The sequence below is a fragment of the Cucurbita moschata genome, unplaced genomic scaffold, assembly GCF_002738365.1.
Source record: "Cucurbita moschata cultivar Rifu unplaced genomic scaffold, Cmos_1.0 Cmo_Scf00004, whole genome shotgun sequence".
Taxonomy (NCBI): Eukaryota; Viridiplantae; Streptophyta; class Magnoliopsida; order Cucurbitales; family Cucurbitaceae; genus Cucurbita; species Cucurbita moschata.
In genome coordinates, this window is record NW_019268520.1 from 2,792,169 (window position 1) to 2,808,175 (window position 16,007).

At 36.6% G+C, this 16,007-nt stretch overlaps 3 protein-coding genes across 7 annotated transcripts; 1 reads left to right on the forward strand and 2 right to left on the reverse strand.

The window, feature by feature from the left end:
• Positions 1-1,369: 1,369 nt before the first annotated feature.
• Positions 1,370-9,377, reverse strand: LOC111441552 (GDSL esterase/lipase At5g37690). 5 transcript variants are annotated; one of them, XR_002710176.1, is made up of 17 exons: positions 9,139-9,377; positions 8,824-8,951; positions 8,587-8,713; positions 8,209-8,321; positions 7,660-7,909; positions 6,751-6,844; positions 6,280-6,373; positions 5,809-5,902; positions 5,338-5,431; positions 4,867-4,960; positions 4,396-4,489; positions 3,928-4,021; positions 3,466-3,559; positions 3,004-3,097; positions 2,542-2,635; positions 2,080-2,173; positions 1,370-1,702 (listed from the first exon to the last, which is right to left on the reverse strand). XR_002710176.1 is itself a non-coding variant. In XM_023078593.1 (7 exons), the coding sequence occupies exons 1-7, from the start codon at positions 9,371-9,373 to the stop codon at positions 6,280-6,282; spliced, it is 1,041 nt and encodes a 346-aa protein (XP_022934361.1). In that variant the 5' UTR covers positions 9,374-9,377; the 3' UTR covers positions 5,984-6,279. The 5 variants fall into 5 exon arrangements, 2 of the variants coding, with proteins under 2 accessions (XP_022934361.1, XP_022934359.1); XR_002710174.1 differs by lacking the exon at positions 1,370-1,702 and having other exon boundaries at positions 1,784-2,173; XR_002710175.1 differs by lacking the exons at positions 1,370-1,702; positions 2,080-2,173 and having other exon boundaries at positions 2,279-2,635.
• On the reverse strand, positions 1,470-6,052 carry LOC111441716 (flocculation protein FLO11-like). The gene is made up of 11 exons (XM_023078813.1): positions 6,031-6,052; positions 5,675-5,902; positions 5,204-5,431; positions 4,733-4,960; positions 4,265-4,489; positions 3,803-4,021; positions 3,341-3,559; positions 2,879-3,097; positions 2,417-2,635; positions 1,946-2,173; positions 1,470-1,702 (listed from the first exon to the last, which is right to left on the reverse strand). The coding sequence occupies exons 1-11, from the start codon at positions 6,050-6,052 to the stop codon at positions 1,470-1,472; spliced, it is 2,268 nt and encodes a 755-aa protein (XP_022934581.1).
• A 3,177-nt stretch (positions 9,378-12,554) lies between the features above and the next one.
• On the forward strand, positions 12,555-15,944 carry LOC111442246. The gene is made up of 5 exons (XM_023079556.1): positions 12,555-13,523; positions 13,744-13,802; positions 13,914-14,042; positions 14,309-14,444; positions 15,297-15,944. The coding sequence occupies exons 1-5, from the start codon at positions 12,825-12,827 to the stop codon at positions 15,669-15,671; spliced, it is 1,398 nt and encodes a 465-aa protein (XP_022935324.1). The 5' UTR covers positions 12,555-12,824; the 3' UTR covers positions 15,672-15,944.
• Positions 15,945-16,007: the final 63 nt, after the last annotated feature.

The window sequence follows — 16,007 nt, forward strand, 5'->3', positions numbered from 1 at the left end:
TATGCACTTTATGGCGATATGATGAGTATGATGGTTGTATGGCATTTGTCTTAATATGTTGATGTTTTCCATATTAAGTATGGTATATGATGATGAGTGTCATATTGCATCATGTCGATAGATCGACATAGGACACAACCCTAAGAGCATGAAAATGATATGAATATAAATATCCAACGAGCATCTGTTACTTAGTGTAACAAAGAGACGATAAGATGGAATTTAGAAGGACCTCATGCATATTGTATGTTCATAAGCATAGGGATACTTACCCAAAGACGATGAGTGCAGACACGCACAGTATGATGATGATGGTGTTCATGGGGAGCATGACATTATAGGGTTCCGCCGACCTTCGGATGTCACTACAGATTAGCTTGACTAGAGGGTCCAGGTGGTGTGCGAGCCTCCTGGAGATTCACACTCGCATGTGTGGGTCGTTCGTAGGGAAGTACTACATATCCAATTTGTCCGAAACTGGTGGTCACCCCTAGAGAATAGAGATAGATGTTGCATGGCCCCCTGTAGTGGGGCCACTTACTGAGTATTCTTCGAAATACTCAAGTCGTGTGTCACATCATTTTTCAGGTAAAGTCAATATGCACTTGTACGAAGGATGACGACATCGCAAACAAAGACTCTGACATGTGTATAGGGTTGACTCATATTTAAATTCTTAGTCTGATGCTAACAGGTTGTTTTGCATTAAATTATTTTGTATTTGTTTTTAATTTCTCTAAATATCAGTATTTCGTATTTAAATACGTAATACTATATGGAAATGTTTTTAAATGTTTTCAACATTTATATTATAGATGATGGTCTTCTTTTAAAAGCTAGATTCTGCATTTTAGCCGAACATAAGACGTTAGTAACGACTCTAGCTAAGTAGAAATTTAGAGTTATTATATGAGTTCATATAATTGAGCTAACGAAAAGAAAAATAGGTTTCCGTTAATATATACAATAACTATCCATTTGTTTCTTGTATTTCTAGATCTTATTTCATACCTTCATAACTACTCTTATTTGAACGTGGACGCAGTTCATTTAGTACTCTACTTCTACTCGAACCAATTTTAAAAACTAAAATAAATTTTTTAAAACATTTTTTTAATAAATTTTTAAATTTTGGCCTAAATTTTTAAAACGAGGTAAAGGATTTGAACGTATACGGTTGATTTGGGCTAGCTTTGGGCTACGAGCCTATGCTTGTGCATGGGTTCCATTCAATTTCAATTAGATTAAAAGAGATTTTTTTTTTTTTTTTTTAACACAATTCATTTATTCAATTTTGTTCGTTTTTCTCGTTGTGAATTATAAAGACGTAAGTAGATAAACAAGGCTACACAGTCTTACATTTCGTCGATATGCTTACCATAGAACAATAAAAATATACATATGAGTATCGTAACTTAGTTTTGAGTATATCAAAATATCGAGATATCGGTGAACGTTCATATAAATTTTTAACGGGAGGGCAAAGGAGAGGGCGTCGGAGAAGAAGAAGAAGAAGAAGAAGAAGAAGGGAATAAAGATGAAAAGAGTTTATGAGCCAAGACAGCATTAGCAGCATCAGAGGGATGGAAGGCATCCCAAAACACATACTCATTTCTGTTCTTGCATACTTTTGAGTTTGGCAAACAAAGCCCTCCAATACTTGTGTCCACATTGCAACAAGATGTATTTGATACTTTGAAACCTGAAATTTTAACGAAAAAAAGTTAGGTTATACAACTCGACTTATGCGTAAGTATAAGTCGTTTTTCTCGTTTTTCTCGTTGTGAATTATAAAGACGTAAGTAGATAAACAAGGCTACACAGTCTTACATTTCGTCGATATGCTTACCATAGAACAATAAAAATATACATATGAGTATCGTAACTTAGTTTTGAGTATATCAAAATATCGAGATATCGGTGAACGTTCATATAAATTTTTAACGGGAGGGCAAAGGAGAGGGCGTCGGAGAAGAAGAAGAAGAAGAAGAAGAAGAAGGGAATAAAGATGAAAAGAGTTTATGAGCCAAGACAGCATTAGCAGCATCAGAGGGATGGAAGGCATCCCAAAACACATACTCATTTCTGTTCTTGCATACTTTTGAGTTTGGCAAACAAAGCCCTCCAATACTTGTGTCCACATTGCAACAAGATGTATTTGATACTTTGAAACCTGAAATTTTAACGAAAAAAAGTTAGGTTATACAACTCGACTTATGCGTAAGTATAAGTCGTTTTTCTCGTTTTTCTCGTTGTGAATTATAAAGACGTAAGTAGATAAACAAGGCTACACAGTCTTACATTTCGTCGATATGCTTACCATAGAACAATAAAAATATACATATGAGTATCGTAACTTAGTTTTGAGTATATCAAAATATCGAGATATCGGTGAACGTTCATATAAATTTTTAACGGGAGGGCAAAGGAGAGGGCGTCGGAGAAGAAGAAGAAGAAGAAGGGAATAAAGATGAAAAGAGTTTATGAGCCAAGACAGCATTAGCAGCATCAGAGGGATGGAAGGCATCCCAAAACACATACTCATTTCTGTTCTTGCATACTTTTGAGTTTGGCAAACAAAGCCCTCCAATACTTGTGTCCACATTGCAACAAGATGTATTTGATACTTTGAAACCTGAAATTTTAACGAAAAAAAGTTAGGTTATACAACTCGACTTATGCGTAAGTATAAGTCGTTTTTCTCGTTTTTCTCGTTGTGAATTATAAAGACGTAAGTAGATAAACAAGGCTACACAGTCTTACATTTCGTCGATATGCTTACCATAGAACAATAAAAATATACATATGAGTATCGTAACTTAGTTTTGAGTATATCAAAATATCGAGATATCGGTGAACGTTCATATAAATTTTTAACGGGAGGGCAAAGGAGAGGGCGTCGGAGAAGAAGAAGAAGAAGAAGGGAATAAAGATGAAAAGAGTTTATGAGCCAAGACAGCATTAGCAGCATCAGAGGGATGGAAGGCATCCCAAAACACATACTCATTTCTGTTCTTGCATACTTTTGAGTTTGGCAAACAAAGCCCTCCAATACTTGTGTCCACATTGCAACAAGATGTATTTGATACTTTGAAACCTGAAATTTTAACGAAAAAAAGTTAGGTTATACAACTCGACTTATGCGTAAGTATAAGTCGTTTTTCTCGTTTTTCTCGTTGTGAATTATAAAGACGTAAGTAGATAAACAAGGCTACACAGTCTTACATTTCGTCGATATGCTTACCATAGAACAATAAAAATATACATATGAGTATCGTAACTTAGTTTTGAGTATATCAAAATATCGAGATATCGGTGAACGTTCATATAAATTTTTAACGGGAGGGCAAAGGAGAGGGCGTCGGAGAAGAAGAAGAAGAAGAAGGGAATAAAGATGAAAAGAGTTTATGAGCCAAGACAGCATTAGCAGCATCAGAGGGATGGAAGGCATCCCAAAACACATACTCATTTCTGTTCTTGCATACTTTTGAGTTTGGCAAACAAAGCCCTCCAATACTTGTGTCCACATTGCAACAAGATGTATTTGATACTTTGAAACCTGAAATTTTAACGAAAAAAAGTTAGGTTATACAACTCGACTTATGCGTAAGTATAAGTCGTTTTTCTCGTTTTTCTCGTTGTGAATTATAAAGACGTAAGTAGATAAACAAGGCTACACAGTCTTACATTTCGTCGATATGCTTACCATAGAACAATAAAAATATACATATGAGTATCGTAACTTAGTTTTGAGTATATCAAAATATCGAGATATCGGTGAACGTTCATATAAATTTTTAACGGGAGGGCAAAGGAGAGGGCGTCGGAGAAGAAGAAGAAGAAGAAGGGAATAAAGATGAAAAGAGTTTATGAGCCAAGACAGCATTAGCAGCATCAGAGGGATGGAAGGCATCCCAAAACACATACTCATTTCTGTTCTTGCATACTTTTGAGTTTGGCAAACAAAGCCCTCCAATACTTGTGTCCACATTGCAACAAGATGTATTTGATACTTTGAAACCTGAAATTTTAACGAAAAAAAGTTAGGTTATACAACTCGACTTATGCGTAAGTATAAGTCGTTTTTCTCGTTTTTCTCGTTGTGAATTATAAAGACGTAAGTAGATAAACAAGGCTACACAGTCTTACATTTCGTCGATATGCTTACCATAGAACAATAAAAATATACATATGAGTATCGTAACTTAGTTTTGAGTATATCAAAATATCGAGATATCGGTGAACGTTCATATAAATTTTTAACGGGAGGGCAAAGGAGAGGGCGTCGGAGAAGAAGAAGAAGAAGAAGAAGAAGGGAATAAAGATGAAAAGAGTTTATGAGCCAAGACAGCATTAGCAGCATCAGAGGGATGGAAGGCATCCCAAAACACATACTCATTTCTGTTCTTGCATACTTTTGAGTTTGGCAAACAAAGCCCTCCAATACTTGTGTCCACATTGCAACAAGATGTATTTGATACTTTGAAACCTGAAATTTTAACGAAAAAAAGTTAGGTTATACAACTCGACTTATGCGTAAGTATAAGTCGTTTTTCTCGTTTTTCTCGTTGTGAATTATAAAGACGTAAGTAGATAAACAAGGCTACACAGTCTTACATTTCGTCGATATGCTTACCATAGAACAATAAAAATATACATATGAGTATCGTAACTTAGTTTTGAGTATATCAAAATATCGAGATATCGGTGAACGTTCATATAAATTTTTAACGGGAGGGCAAAGGAGAGGGCGTCGGAGAAGAAGAAGAAGAAGAAGAAGAAGAAGGGAATAAAGATGAAAAGAGTTTATGAGCCAAGACAGCATTAGCAGCATCAGAGGGATGGAAGGCATCCCAAAACACATACTCATTTCTGTTCTTGCATACTTTTGAGTTTGGCAAACAAAGCCCTCCAATACTTGTGTCCACATTGCAACAAGATGTATTTGATACTTTGAAACCTGAAATTTTAACGAAAAAAAGTTAGGTTATACAACTCGACTTATGCGTAAGTATAAGTCGTTTTTCTCGTTTTTCTCGTTGTGAATTATAAAGACGTAAGTAGATAAACAAGGCTACACAGTCTTACATTTCGTCGATATGCTTACCATAGAACAATAAAAATATACATATGAGTATCGTAACTTAGTTTTGAGTATATCAAAATATCGAGATATCGGTGAACGTTCATATAAATTTTTAACGGGAGGGCAAAGGAGAGGGCGTCGGAGAAGAAGAAGAAGAAGAAGAAGAAGAAGGGAATAAAGATGAAAAGAGTTTATGAGCCAAGACAGCATTAGCAGCATCAGAGGGATGGAAGGCATCCCAAAACACATACTCATTTCTGTTCTTGCATACTTTTGAGTTTGGCAAACAAAGCCCTCCAATACTTGTGTCCACATTGCAACAAGATGTATTTGATACTTTGAAACCTGAAATTTTAACGAAAAAAAGTTAGGTTATACAACTCGACTTATGCGTAAGTATAAGTCGTTTTTCTCGTTTTTCTCGTTGTGAATTATAAAGACGTAAGTAGATAAACAAGGCTACACAGTCTTACATTTCGTCGATATGCTTACCATAGAACAATAAAAATATACATATGAGTATCGTAACTTAGTTTTGAGTATATCAAAATATCGAGATATCGGTGAACGTTCATATAAATTTTTAACGGGAGGGCAAAGGAGAGGGCGTCGGAGAAGAAGAAGAAGAAGAAGAAGAAGAAGGGAATAAAGATGAAAAGAGTTTATGAGCCAAGACAGCATTAGCAGCATCAGAGGGATGGAAGGCATCCCAAAACACATACTCATTTCTGTTCTTGCATACTTTTGAGTTTGGCAAACAAAGCCCTCCAATACTTGTGTCCACATTGCAACAAGATGTATTTGATACTTTGAAACCTGAAATTTTAACGAAAAAAAGTTAGGTTATACAACTCGACTTATGCGTAAGTATAAGTCGTTTTTCTCGTTTTTCTCGTTGTGAATTATAAAGACGTAAGTAGATAAACAAGGCTACACAGTCTTACATTTCGTCGATATGCTTACCATAGAACAATAAAAATATACATATGAGTATCGTAACTTAGTTTTGAGTATATCAAAATATCGAGATATCGGTGAACGTTCATATAAATTTTTAACGGGAGGGCAAAGGAGAGGGCGTCGGAGAAGAAGAAGAAGAAGAAGAAGAAGAAGGGAATAAAGATGAAAAGAGTTTATGAGCCAAGACAGCATTAGCAGCATCAGAGGGATGGAAGGCATCCCAAAACACATACTCATTTCTGTTCTTGCATACTTTTGAGTTTGGCAAACAAAGCCCTCCAATACTTGTGTCCACATTGCAACAAGATGTATTTGATACTTTGAAACCTGAAATTTTAACGAAAAAAAGTTAGGTTATACAACTCGACTTATGCGTAAGTATAAGTCGTTTTTCTCGTTTTTCTCGTTGTGAATTATAAAGACGTAAGTAGATAAACAAGGCTACACAGTCTTACATTTCGTCGATATGCTTACCATAGAACAATAAAAATATACATATGAGTATCGTAACTTAGTTTTGAGTATATCAAAATATCGAGATATCGGTGAACGTTCATATAAATTTTTAACGGGAGGGCAAAGGAGAGGGCGTCGGAGAAGAAGAAGAAGAAGAAGAAGAAGAAGGGAATAAAGATGAAAAGAGTTTATGAGCCAAGACAGCATTAGCAGCATCAGAGGGATGGAAGGCATCCCAAAACACATACTCATTTCTGTTCTTGCATACTTTTGAGTTTGGCAAACAAAGCCCTCCAATACTTGTGTCCACATTGCAACAAGATGTATTTGATACTTTGAAACCTGAAATTTTAACGAAAAAAAGTTAGGTTATACAACTCGACTTATGCGTACTTTTTTCGTTTTGAACTTTCATAAAACGTTAATTTATTCCGTCGTAGTAATTAGATAGCTAATGTAGAAGAATGTGAAAGTTTCGATAGACTTTTGTGAAATCGTAGAATGAAGCATTCTTTATAAAGGTATAGAAACCTATTCTTAGTAGACACGTTTTAGAACTACGAGACTAACGATTACACGTAACGAGCTAAAACCGACAATATTTGCTTATGGTAGGCTTGAGCTGTTACAAATGGTATTAGAGCCAGATACTGAATGGTTTGTCAGCAAGAACAGTTAAGGAGAGGAATGAAACAACATCTCCCGTGCTTTAAAACTATGAGGTTGACGACGATCGTAATGACCCAAGCCCACCGCTATCAGATATTGTCCTCTTTGGGCTTTCCCTTTCGGGCTTCCCCTCAAGATTTTTAAAACGCGTCTACTAGGGAGAGATTTCCACGCCCTTATAAACGGTGTTTCGTTCTCCTCCCCAACCGATGTGGGATATCACAACGATACATAACGAGTTAAAGAGGACAATATTTGCTAGTGGAGGGTTTGAGCTGTTACAACTTTTATGTCCTATAGTTACATATAAGTTCAAAGTCGAAACAGTTAATATTATTATTTTTTCTTTAAACTTTTATATCTATTTCATTTTAATCCCTAAAATTTAATATTATATTATAGTCATCTACTGACATTAGATTAGAGTTCTATTTAAACAATTTTTTAAAGATAAAAATGAACGTTAAAAGACCAAAATTATTACGTACCGTAAGTCGAAGGATTGGTGATGAGGTCAAGAACGACCGGGTAAGTATCTGCAAATAGAAAATGAGCGTTTGGGAGGGTTTTGTTGAGAGTTATTGCGAGGATTTGGAGCTTAGAATTGAAGTGTTGAACCCATTGGTTCACTCTTTTTAGGCATTGCCCTTTTCTTGACTTCACTCTTTGTGAAGGGATGCACCCCAATGGCCCTAGCCCATGCACCACCATCTTTCTTGCACCCAATTGGTAAAGCCTCTATACAATCAAATCATCAAAAGTTTGATTAAATTCTTCTTTTTAGATAGGGTGGAGATGTTCGTGAGATGAGACAAAGATGAGGAAATCTTTTCCGTCCCAGTCTCCATCCCACTACCTATTTTAATTTTTATTCTTGGGCAAGGGTTTGATTATTGATGATAGTAACGATATCGATTGTGACCTTAATACGAAACTAGAACTTCTAATTATGATGAATACGTTATGTGTGAATCTATTTAACATTTTTCAAATTCAGATACTTATTAGACATAAATCTATTCTAGATTTTAGCTCACCGTAAATTGTTGTTCCAATGTAGAGAGTAAGAGGCTCAAAAATTCATCGTGCGTGTATTGTTGCCCATCGGCCAAAAATGGCTGCAAGAAATTGTTCACATAGTCATTGCTACCTACAAACACACAACATCAAATATATTATATCTTAAAACATTTCATCACACTATTTCTCTCAAATAATTTACGGTAAGTTTAATAACATCTATGCTTATTACTTTTTTTACTCGTGGACTCAAAAATTTGTAAGAAATCAAACAACATTAACTCAGACCTCGTGTTATGATACGATGTTAAATTGGTTAATGAATTAGGGTAAATTTAATTATAATACTTTTACCCTCTTCTTAATTAGAAAAAAAATAGCAAAATACTCTTTACCAATTCCAATAAAATACAAGGCTTCATTGCAATGTATATTAGCTTTTTCATCCCCGATCTTCCTTCTGATCGCCATTTTTGTCCGGTTGAAGTTCTGAATTTGATCATCGAACGATAATCTTTGGATCTGAAAAAAAAATTGTAATTTTAATAAGCAAGTCAAATTGGTATATTGTTTTATTTTATTTTTTAATGTTTAGACTTTGAGATATGAAAAAAGTTTATTATCATTCTTACAAAGTAGAGTCCAGTGTCGTTGAGAATTCCCGCTCCACCAGAAGCGTAATTGACACCTTGGAGGAGTCTATCGTCGTCTTGAGAAAGTGATAGGTACGGAGGCGGCGACGGAATTCCTAGCTTGGAAGCTACAAAGATAATTTATCAATCTTCAAATCAAATAATTAACTTAAATCTAAAGTGGGTTTGTGCTCATTGATCCTTACATAATAGTACCCGTGTCGTGAGGTAATCGAGAGAATACATACATACATATACCCAATAAATCGAGATATAAAGACCTACAACGTTGGTAACTTGGGAATACATACGTACATATTATATCTCCGATGGTTCGACCATTAGTGAATCGGCCAGTTGGTTGGCCGCCGTTATAATCAAGTCCGTACCACGGATAGTCGGAGCGTGCAAGGGAGTTAAGAAAGTTGTTGTTTCCAACCTCAGTTAAGGAGTCTCCAAACACATAGGTGACCAAAGGGGATGCTGCTTCTGCTGCTCCTGCAAAGAAGATGATAGCAAAGATTGAAGCAAAGGCATGGATTGATATCATGGCTATATGCCCTAATTTTGGTGTGTTTTTGGTGGTGAATATGAGAAGAAGTATTTATAGGCCAATTTTGGGATCTTTTTGGTGTTGCCCACTTATTCAAGAATGGCTTGGTTGGTGCTTTATTCAAACCCATTTGAAGAGAAATAATGAGAAATGTGGTTGAAATAGTGGCTTTAATTTTTCTTTCTTTCTTTCAAGTTGGCCAACTGATGCATCAAATGTTAGTTTTGTTAGGTTTTTTTTTTTCTTTGTTTCTATTTTTGTATTATATATGCGATTTCACGTTAGTTGTAGAGGGGAACGAAGCATTTCTTATAAGGGTGTGAAAACCTCTCTCTATCGTATCGTGAGGCGGATGACGATACGTAATGGGCCGAATCGAATAATATCTATTAGCATTGGGCTTAGACTGTTACAAATGGTGTCAAGAGCGGTGTGCTAATAAGGACACTGGCTCTCCAAAGGAGTGGATTGTGAGATCCCACGTCGGTTTGAGAGTGGAACAAAACATTTCTTATAAGGGTGTGACAACCTCTCCCTACTAGTCACGTTTTAAAATCATGAAAACGATACGTAACAGGTCAAAGCAGATAATATCTATTTAACATTGGGCTTAGGCTGTTACAAATAGTATCGAAACCAGACACCGAATAGGGTGTCAGCGAGGATGCTGAGCTCCCAAGAATGGTGGATTGTGAAATCTCACATCGATTGAAGAACAGAACATTCTTACAAATGTGTAAATACTTAACGGGACGACCAGACAATATCTTAAAAATTACAATTATGTCTCAAAAATATCTGTGAACCGAACTTTTAGTATATGGATGGGAACGGGTAGTTCCAAATTTCAATAATTCACGTGCGTGTTTATAATTTGAAAACGTTTTTTTTAATAATCTCGTATTCTATTTATTGTATTAAAAATTAAATAAATTAATTATTGTTTTATTTATTTATTGAGAATCAAGTACTTTTCTTGTAGACGACACAAACCACTATATTTTTTTATTCCAAAGAACAACTAAAAGGAACGCAGAATATTTCTTTTTCTTTTTTTAATATCTTTTTTATCTCATAAACTTTTATGCTTACTGTACTCCCTCTCACAACTAATTGGGAAAAAATAAATAAAGAGTATAATATTTTAAAATTGTCCCATTAAAATTTTGTTGTTCCCTTCGAAATCATTCATTCCCGCTTGTGCGTGCATGTTCAATCGTCTGCGACACATCCAACTTGCCTTTACACTAGGTCAAGTCATTCGGCTCGACCTTGTCTCTGCTCAGAATTAAGTTCTCTCAATGCACCATCGCGTCTCATCTTGCCATTTCGATCTCCACCGACATGGCCCATATGTCTTGACATCATCTCGAGTCTCAGGGTGTCGTTGGCTATCATAACTCACTCGATCATGCCATCGAGAATGGGCTCACGTGTGTTCATCTCATCGGGACTTCCCAAACATCCATCCATCTGGATTCTATCGAGGCATTGGCCCTCCCGTGTTCATGCATGTCATTTATGGATACCGTACCAGATAGTGGGTGTATGTAGCAACCTCCTAACATGCGGGCTAGGGCGCAATACCGCCCAATACTGTCCTTGAAAAACCCATTTCAAAGGAAGTCGCCCAAGACACTTGTCTCGATACGCTCGCACACGTATGTGCCACAGGGTAACTCACTTAAGCCAAAGGGCCCAGGGGTAGTTTGAATATTGATGGATTATTTGTTGATTCATTGACCTCATATTGTATAGATCACATCATATACGTGCAAGGAGTGATCGTGTATGTGTGTTATAACATGTAAGGCGTGACCTTATAGTTACCCTATCAATTGAAACAATTCACTACTAGAGATTAGTTGGTCACTTTCTAGCAATCTCTATAGAGTACAAGAATCATAATCATGGAAGGAGTGACCACGTGCCTGTCAATTGTTCGTACTCATGCGGTCCCCTTTTCCTTGTCTAGACAAGTTCTCGGTGATCCCATAACAATCTCTACACATAATATGTAGATAAAACAGCACAAACAAACGTAAAACAATTATTTCTTAATCCTTGTACTAAAATCCCATATAGCCTATCAACGACTTTTTTCAATCGTCCATAGAGATTATACTTAAATAATATACATTTACTTAGTAAAAAATTGTATAACTCTACATTAAAAAAAAAAATTGAAACAAATATATATATATATATGTGCGTGTATATATGTATATATATATGTATGTATATATGTATATATGTATGTATATATGTATATATGTATGTATATATGTATATATGTATGTATGTATAGTTGTTAACTTCTCCTACCCGATAGTTATATGTTGTAAGTCGTTGTTGTTGTCTTTTTGCTTGCATCGCATATAACACGAATTTCAATCTTTTAAAACTCTCTTTCAAAATCTTTCTGCTCCGTTTTCTAAGACTTTCTTCTTGAACTGGGACCAAAAGTTCGAGCATACGTCGCTTGGCTGTAGGCGACGCAAGAACGAATTGGTTTAACTCACTCATTGCTGGGAAGTGAGTGCTGCACAATCGCAAGTCCACTGTCATCAAAAATGCGATTGTGACATATATATATAGACATATGCATAGTGAATTTTTTTTTTAGAAAATAAATAAAGAATTTTGAGGACAGGATTAAAATAGGAGACAAGAACAGGAATAGAGAAGGCTTCTCCGTCTCTGCCTTACTCGGGAGCATTTCTAGAGTCCATCCTTCCTCTTTTACTCGGTCCTACATAGCTAAAGTCTCAGCCTCATCTCGTGGACATTTCTAGAACGCATCCTCTTCTTTGACTCGATCCTATATAACTAAATTATGCACGTTGAAGTTAGAATTTAAATAATGTGATTCAAATATCAGTCTCCCAAGAACATGGGCATCGATATTTAAATAATGTGATTCAAATATCAGTCTCCCAAGAACATCGGCATATATAGAATATTAAAATTTTCATATGAAATACATGAGAAAAAACACATAATTCAATTCCCTTCCTTTTTTTTTAACTAAAAAAACCCCTTCTTTCATAAATAAATAGATTTACAAAAACAAAAACACAGATCAATTCCTTTCTTCTTCATTCTTTCTTTTTCTGGAACTGAAAAAAAAAATCCCTTTTTTCTGTTCATATTTCAGTATTAAAAATCTTAGATAACTTGAGAAAGAATAAAGAAAAAAAGGACCCGACGGATCTTTCTGTAATTACAGTAAACAAAACCAACAGCGAAGCAAAGGACGGAAACAGATTGGAAGAAGAAGAATCAGACGAAGAAGACGACGAACTCATTCCAAAGCTTCCATTAAACTGAACCCAAATCCATTTTGCTTTGTCTCTAAGCTCAGATCATCATTTCCCCCTAAATTTCTTTGTTTCTGCAATACCCATTTTCGATTCGACCAAAACCCACATTCCATTTCTCTCCAAAAATGTCATTCTCCTGCGGAATCGAGTGCGTTGTGGTGTTGGGTTGCTTGAGATGGGCTTGGAAGCGATGCACTTACATCGGCTCTTACGACAGCGCCACTTGGCCACCGGCCACTTGCGATGACTTCGAATCAGTCCCACGAGTCTGCCGTTTAATCCTCGCCGTTTACGAATCCGATCTCAATAACCCTCAATTCCTCCCTCCTGGAGGATACCGCCCCAACCCCGATTGGCTGATCAAGCGCGTTACTTATGAACAGACCAATGGTCGGGCTCCGCCTTACATAATCTATATCGACCACGAACATCGCGAGATTGTTCTTGCGATTCGGGGTCTTAATCTTGTGAAAGAGAGCGATTACAAGCTGTTGTTGGATAATCGATTAGGGATGCAAATGTTTGATGGTGGATTTGTTCATCATGGTCTTTTGAAATCCGCGATTTGGCTGTTGAATCAGGAATCTGAAACGCTTAAACGCCTTTGGGTTGAGAATGGATCGGATTACAATATGGTATTTGCAGGTCATTCCTTGGGGTCTGGTGTGGCGGCGTTGTTGACTGTGATTGTGGTGAATCATCGGGATCGGTTAGGGGGTATTCCGAGAAGTAAAGTCCGGTGCTATGCGGTGGCGCCGGCAAGGTGTATGTCGCTTAATTTGGCAGTGAAATATGCAGATGTCATTAATTCTGTCATCTTGCAGGTAATGGATGAATTCTACTGATACCCATTTGATTTGTTGCTTGTTCTATAATGATTTTGATACGATTCTGTTGCAGCTTGGCTTTGATTAAGAATTCTGTGACCTTTTGAGTTCAATCTAAAGCTTGTTGCTATTCAATTCCGTTCTGTTTGTATGTAATCTTTAGTTATCAAAGGAAACTTAATGTTCTTTTAAACATGGCTTGATTGTTCTTATTCAGGATGATTTCTTGCCAAGAACAGCCACACCTTTGGAAGATATATTTAAGTCAATCTTTTGGTATGTATCACTTTTGGGCTGAAATTTTGGATCTATGACACACAATCTTAGAACTATTGCAATAAAATTCCTATTAATATCTCTTAAACCAGGCCTTGATACTTTGGACAGTTTGCCTTGCCTATTGTTCCTGGTTTGCCTGAGGGATACCTTCATACCCGAGGGTCGAAAACTGCGGGATCAAAGACGACTGTATGCGCCCGGAAGAATGTATCATATCGTCGAAAGGAAATTTTGTAGGTATAGATCATTCATATTGTTCTTTCTCCCTTATTCATGTTGGTTGAAGATTTCTTTACTTTTTTGGTCATTTTCTTGAGTTCAACTACAGCCATCTTCATAAATTAAGTTGTTGTACTTTGTAGCTATGTTTTATGTCACAAAACAAGACAGTGTTTGGTCTTTACACTACAGATTCAGCTGATTTTCAGCTGATTTAAGGATTTTGTTTGGTGGAGTGGTTTGTTCTTTTATTTGTACTTATACTTTCACTTGTTGCTTCCCAGATGTGGGAGGTTTCCTCCTGAAGTTAGAACAGCTATTCCCGTTGATGGAAGATTCGAACATATCGTCTTGTCGTGTCATGCTACGTCTGATCATGGTATAATATGGATAGAGAAAGAAGCAGGGAAGGCCTTGGAAGTAAGTATAATCTCTTTACATTTCTTAATCAATGACTCGAGTGTTTCTCGTTTATGTTCTCGAAAATCTTATGGGGTATCCTCTCTCTCTCTCGGATTCGAGGTGTACGAAAGGAGGAACGAGTGTTTTTTTACTAGCAATCTTTTTGAGTATCTATTCTGTCGTATATTGCTTACCCATTGTATGTCCAAGAATAGTAGGGGGCTATGGGAGAGCAATCTTTTATCTTATCTATTCTCATCTTGAAGCCTTTTATAAGCATTTGAGCTCTGACCATGTCTGAGTATCAGCAAATGTTGGCTTTATTGGCGACGTATAATATCGCCAAAGCTTAGCAATACTACCCGCTTGACCCTCTTTCGTATGCCCTTGGAGGAGACTACTAGCTCCATTGAGAATGTGAGATCCAACATCGGTTAGGGAGGAGAACGAAGCATTTTTTACAAGTGTGTGGAAACCTCTTCCTAATAGACGTATAGACGTATTTTAAAAACCTTGAGAGAAAACCCGAAAGGGAAAGCCCATAGAGTACAATATCTGCTAGCGGTGAATTTAGGCGGGTATAGAGAGACTCTTTAGTCCATTTTCCAGTGAAAACCAAATCATATCGATATGAGTTTCTTCTCCAATTCCATCCCAAGGTTTAAACCATGAAACTTAATTATTGATGTCAGCCCAAAGAAATGTATACTCTATCGAACTTGCACGGCATAATTAGGTAGCTGTATATCGTGTATATGATATCTTCATTAAGTTCGTCTGAGGCGTTATTTTGCATTTGTTTAAGATGTGTAATAGCTGTGATACTTTGCAAGTACTTTTACATAATTTAACTAAGTATTTCACACTCAGTTAATGAAAGAAAGTGGTGGTAGTACAGCCACAACAGCACCCAAAGTACAGAGATTTGAGAGGAAGCAGACCCTTGAGAAAGAGCACAAAGATGCTTTGGAAAGAGCCGTTAGTCTGAAAGTTCCTCATGCCGTGAACTCGATGGAGGACGACGACGAGGAGGAGGCTTCTCATGAAGACGACGAAACACAAGAGCCTCCTCCAAGCCAAAGTGGAGAATCCTCGACAAAGACAAAACCCACTTCTGGCAGGACGAACTGGGACGAAGTGGTTGAAACGCTATTTCATCGAAGCGAATCAGGAGATCTTCGTCTTAGAAAAGAAGTAGCAACAGCAGCAACAGCAGCAGATGAAGCTCACCCTCAATCTCAATAACATCACCCACTCCATTCATGGTTTAAATGATTTTGAGATTAGATATCCCATCTGTTATTTTGAGTGTAAGGATAGGATACATCTTGTTCGTGTTTGTGAACCTTTTTACAATGTAAAATAGTCATGATTTACAATTGGGCAGATTGCCCAAAGCGTAAATAACAATTACACAGATGAGAAGAGAAAGGAAGTGACGTCCTCTTGTGTCAAGAACATTCATTCAATTGTGGTTAGTGTGCATTCTTTTGGTTTGATTGTGGATTCTTTTTGTTCTTTCTTCTGTGTACTCTACTGGAGCAATTATCACAGTTGCATTTGAATTATGTTTTTCCAAGA

Coding starts and splice junctions, on each gene's coding strand:
- LOC111441716 (XM_023078813.1), bottom strand. CDS start 6,052: ATGGTAAGCATATCGACGAAAT. Junction 4,022..4,264: donor GCCCTCTCCTTTGCCCTCCC/GTTAAAAATTTA, acceptor TTAAAATTTCAG/GTTTCAAAGTATCAAATACA. Junction 2,174..2,416: donor GCCCTCTCCTTTGCCCTCCC/GTTAAAAATTTA, acceptor TTAAAATTTCAG/GTTTCAAAGTATCAAATACA.
- LOC111441552 (XM_023078591.1), bottom strand. CDS start 9,373: ATGATATCAATCCATGCCTTTGCTTCAATCTTTGCTATCATCTTCTTT. Junction 8,714..8,823: donor ACGACACTGGACTCTACTTT/GTAAGAATGATA, acceptor TTTTTTTTTCAG/ATCCAAAGATTATCGTTCGA. Junction 8,322..8,586: donor CTTGTATTTTATTGGAATTG/GTAAAGAGTATT, acceptor GTGTGTTTGTAG/GTAGCAATGACTATGTGAAC.
- LOC111442246 (XM_023079556.1), top strand. CDS start 12,825: ATGTCATTCTCCTGCGGAATCGAGTGCGTTGTGGTGTTGGGTTGCTTG. Junction 13,524..13,743: donor TTAATTCTGTCATCTTGCAG/GTAATGGATGAA, acceptor GTTCTTATTCAG/GATGATTTCTTGCCAAGAAC. Junction 14,445..15,296: donor AAGCAGGGAAGGCCTTGGAA/GTAAGTATAATC, acceptor TTTCACACTCAG/TTAATGAAAGAAAGTGGTGG.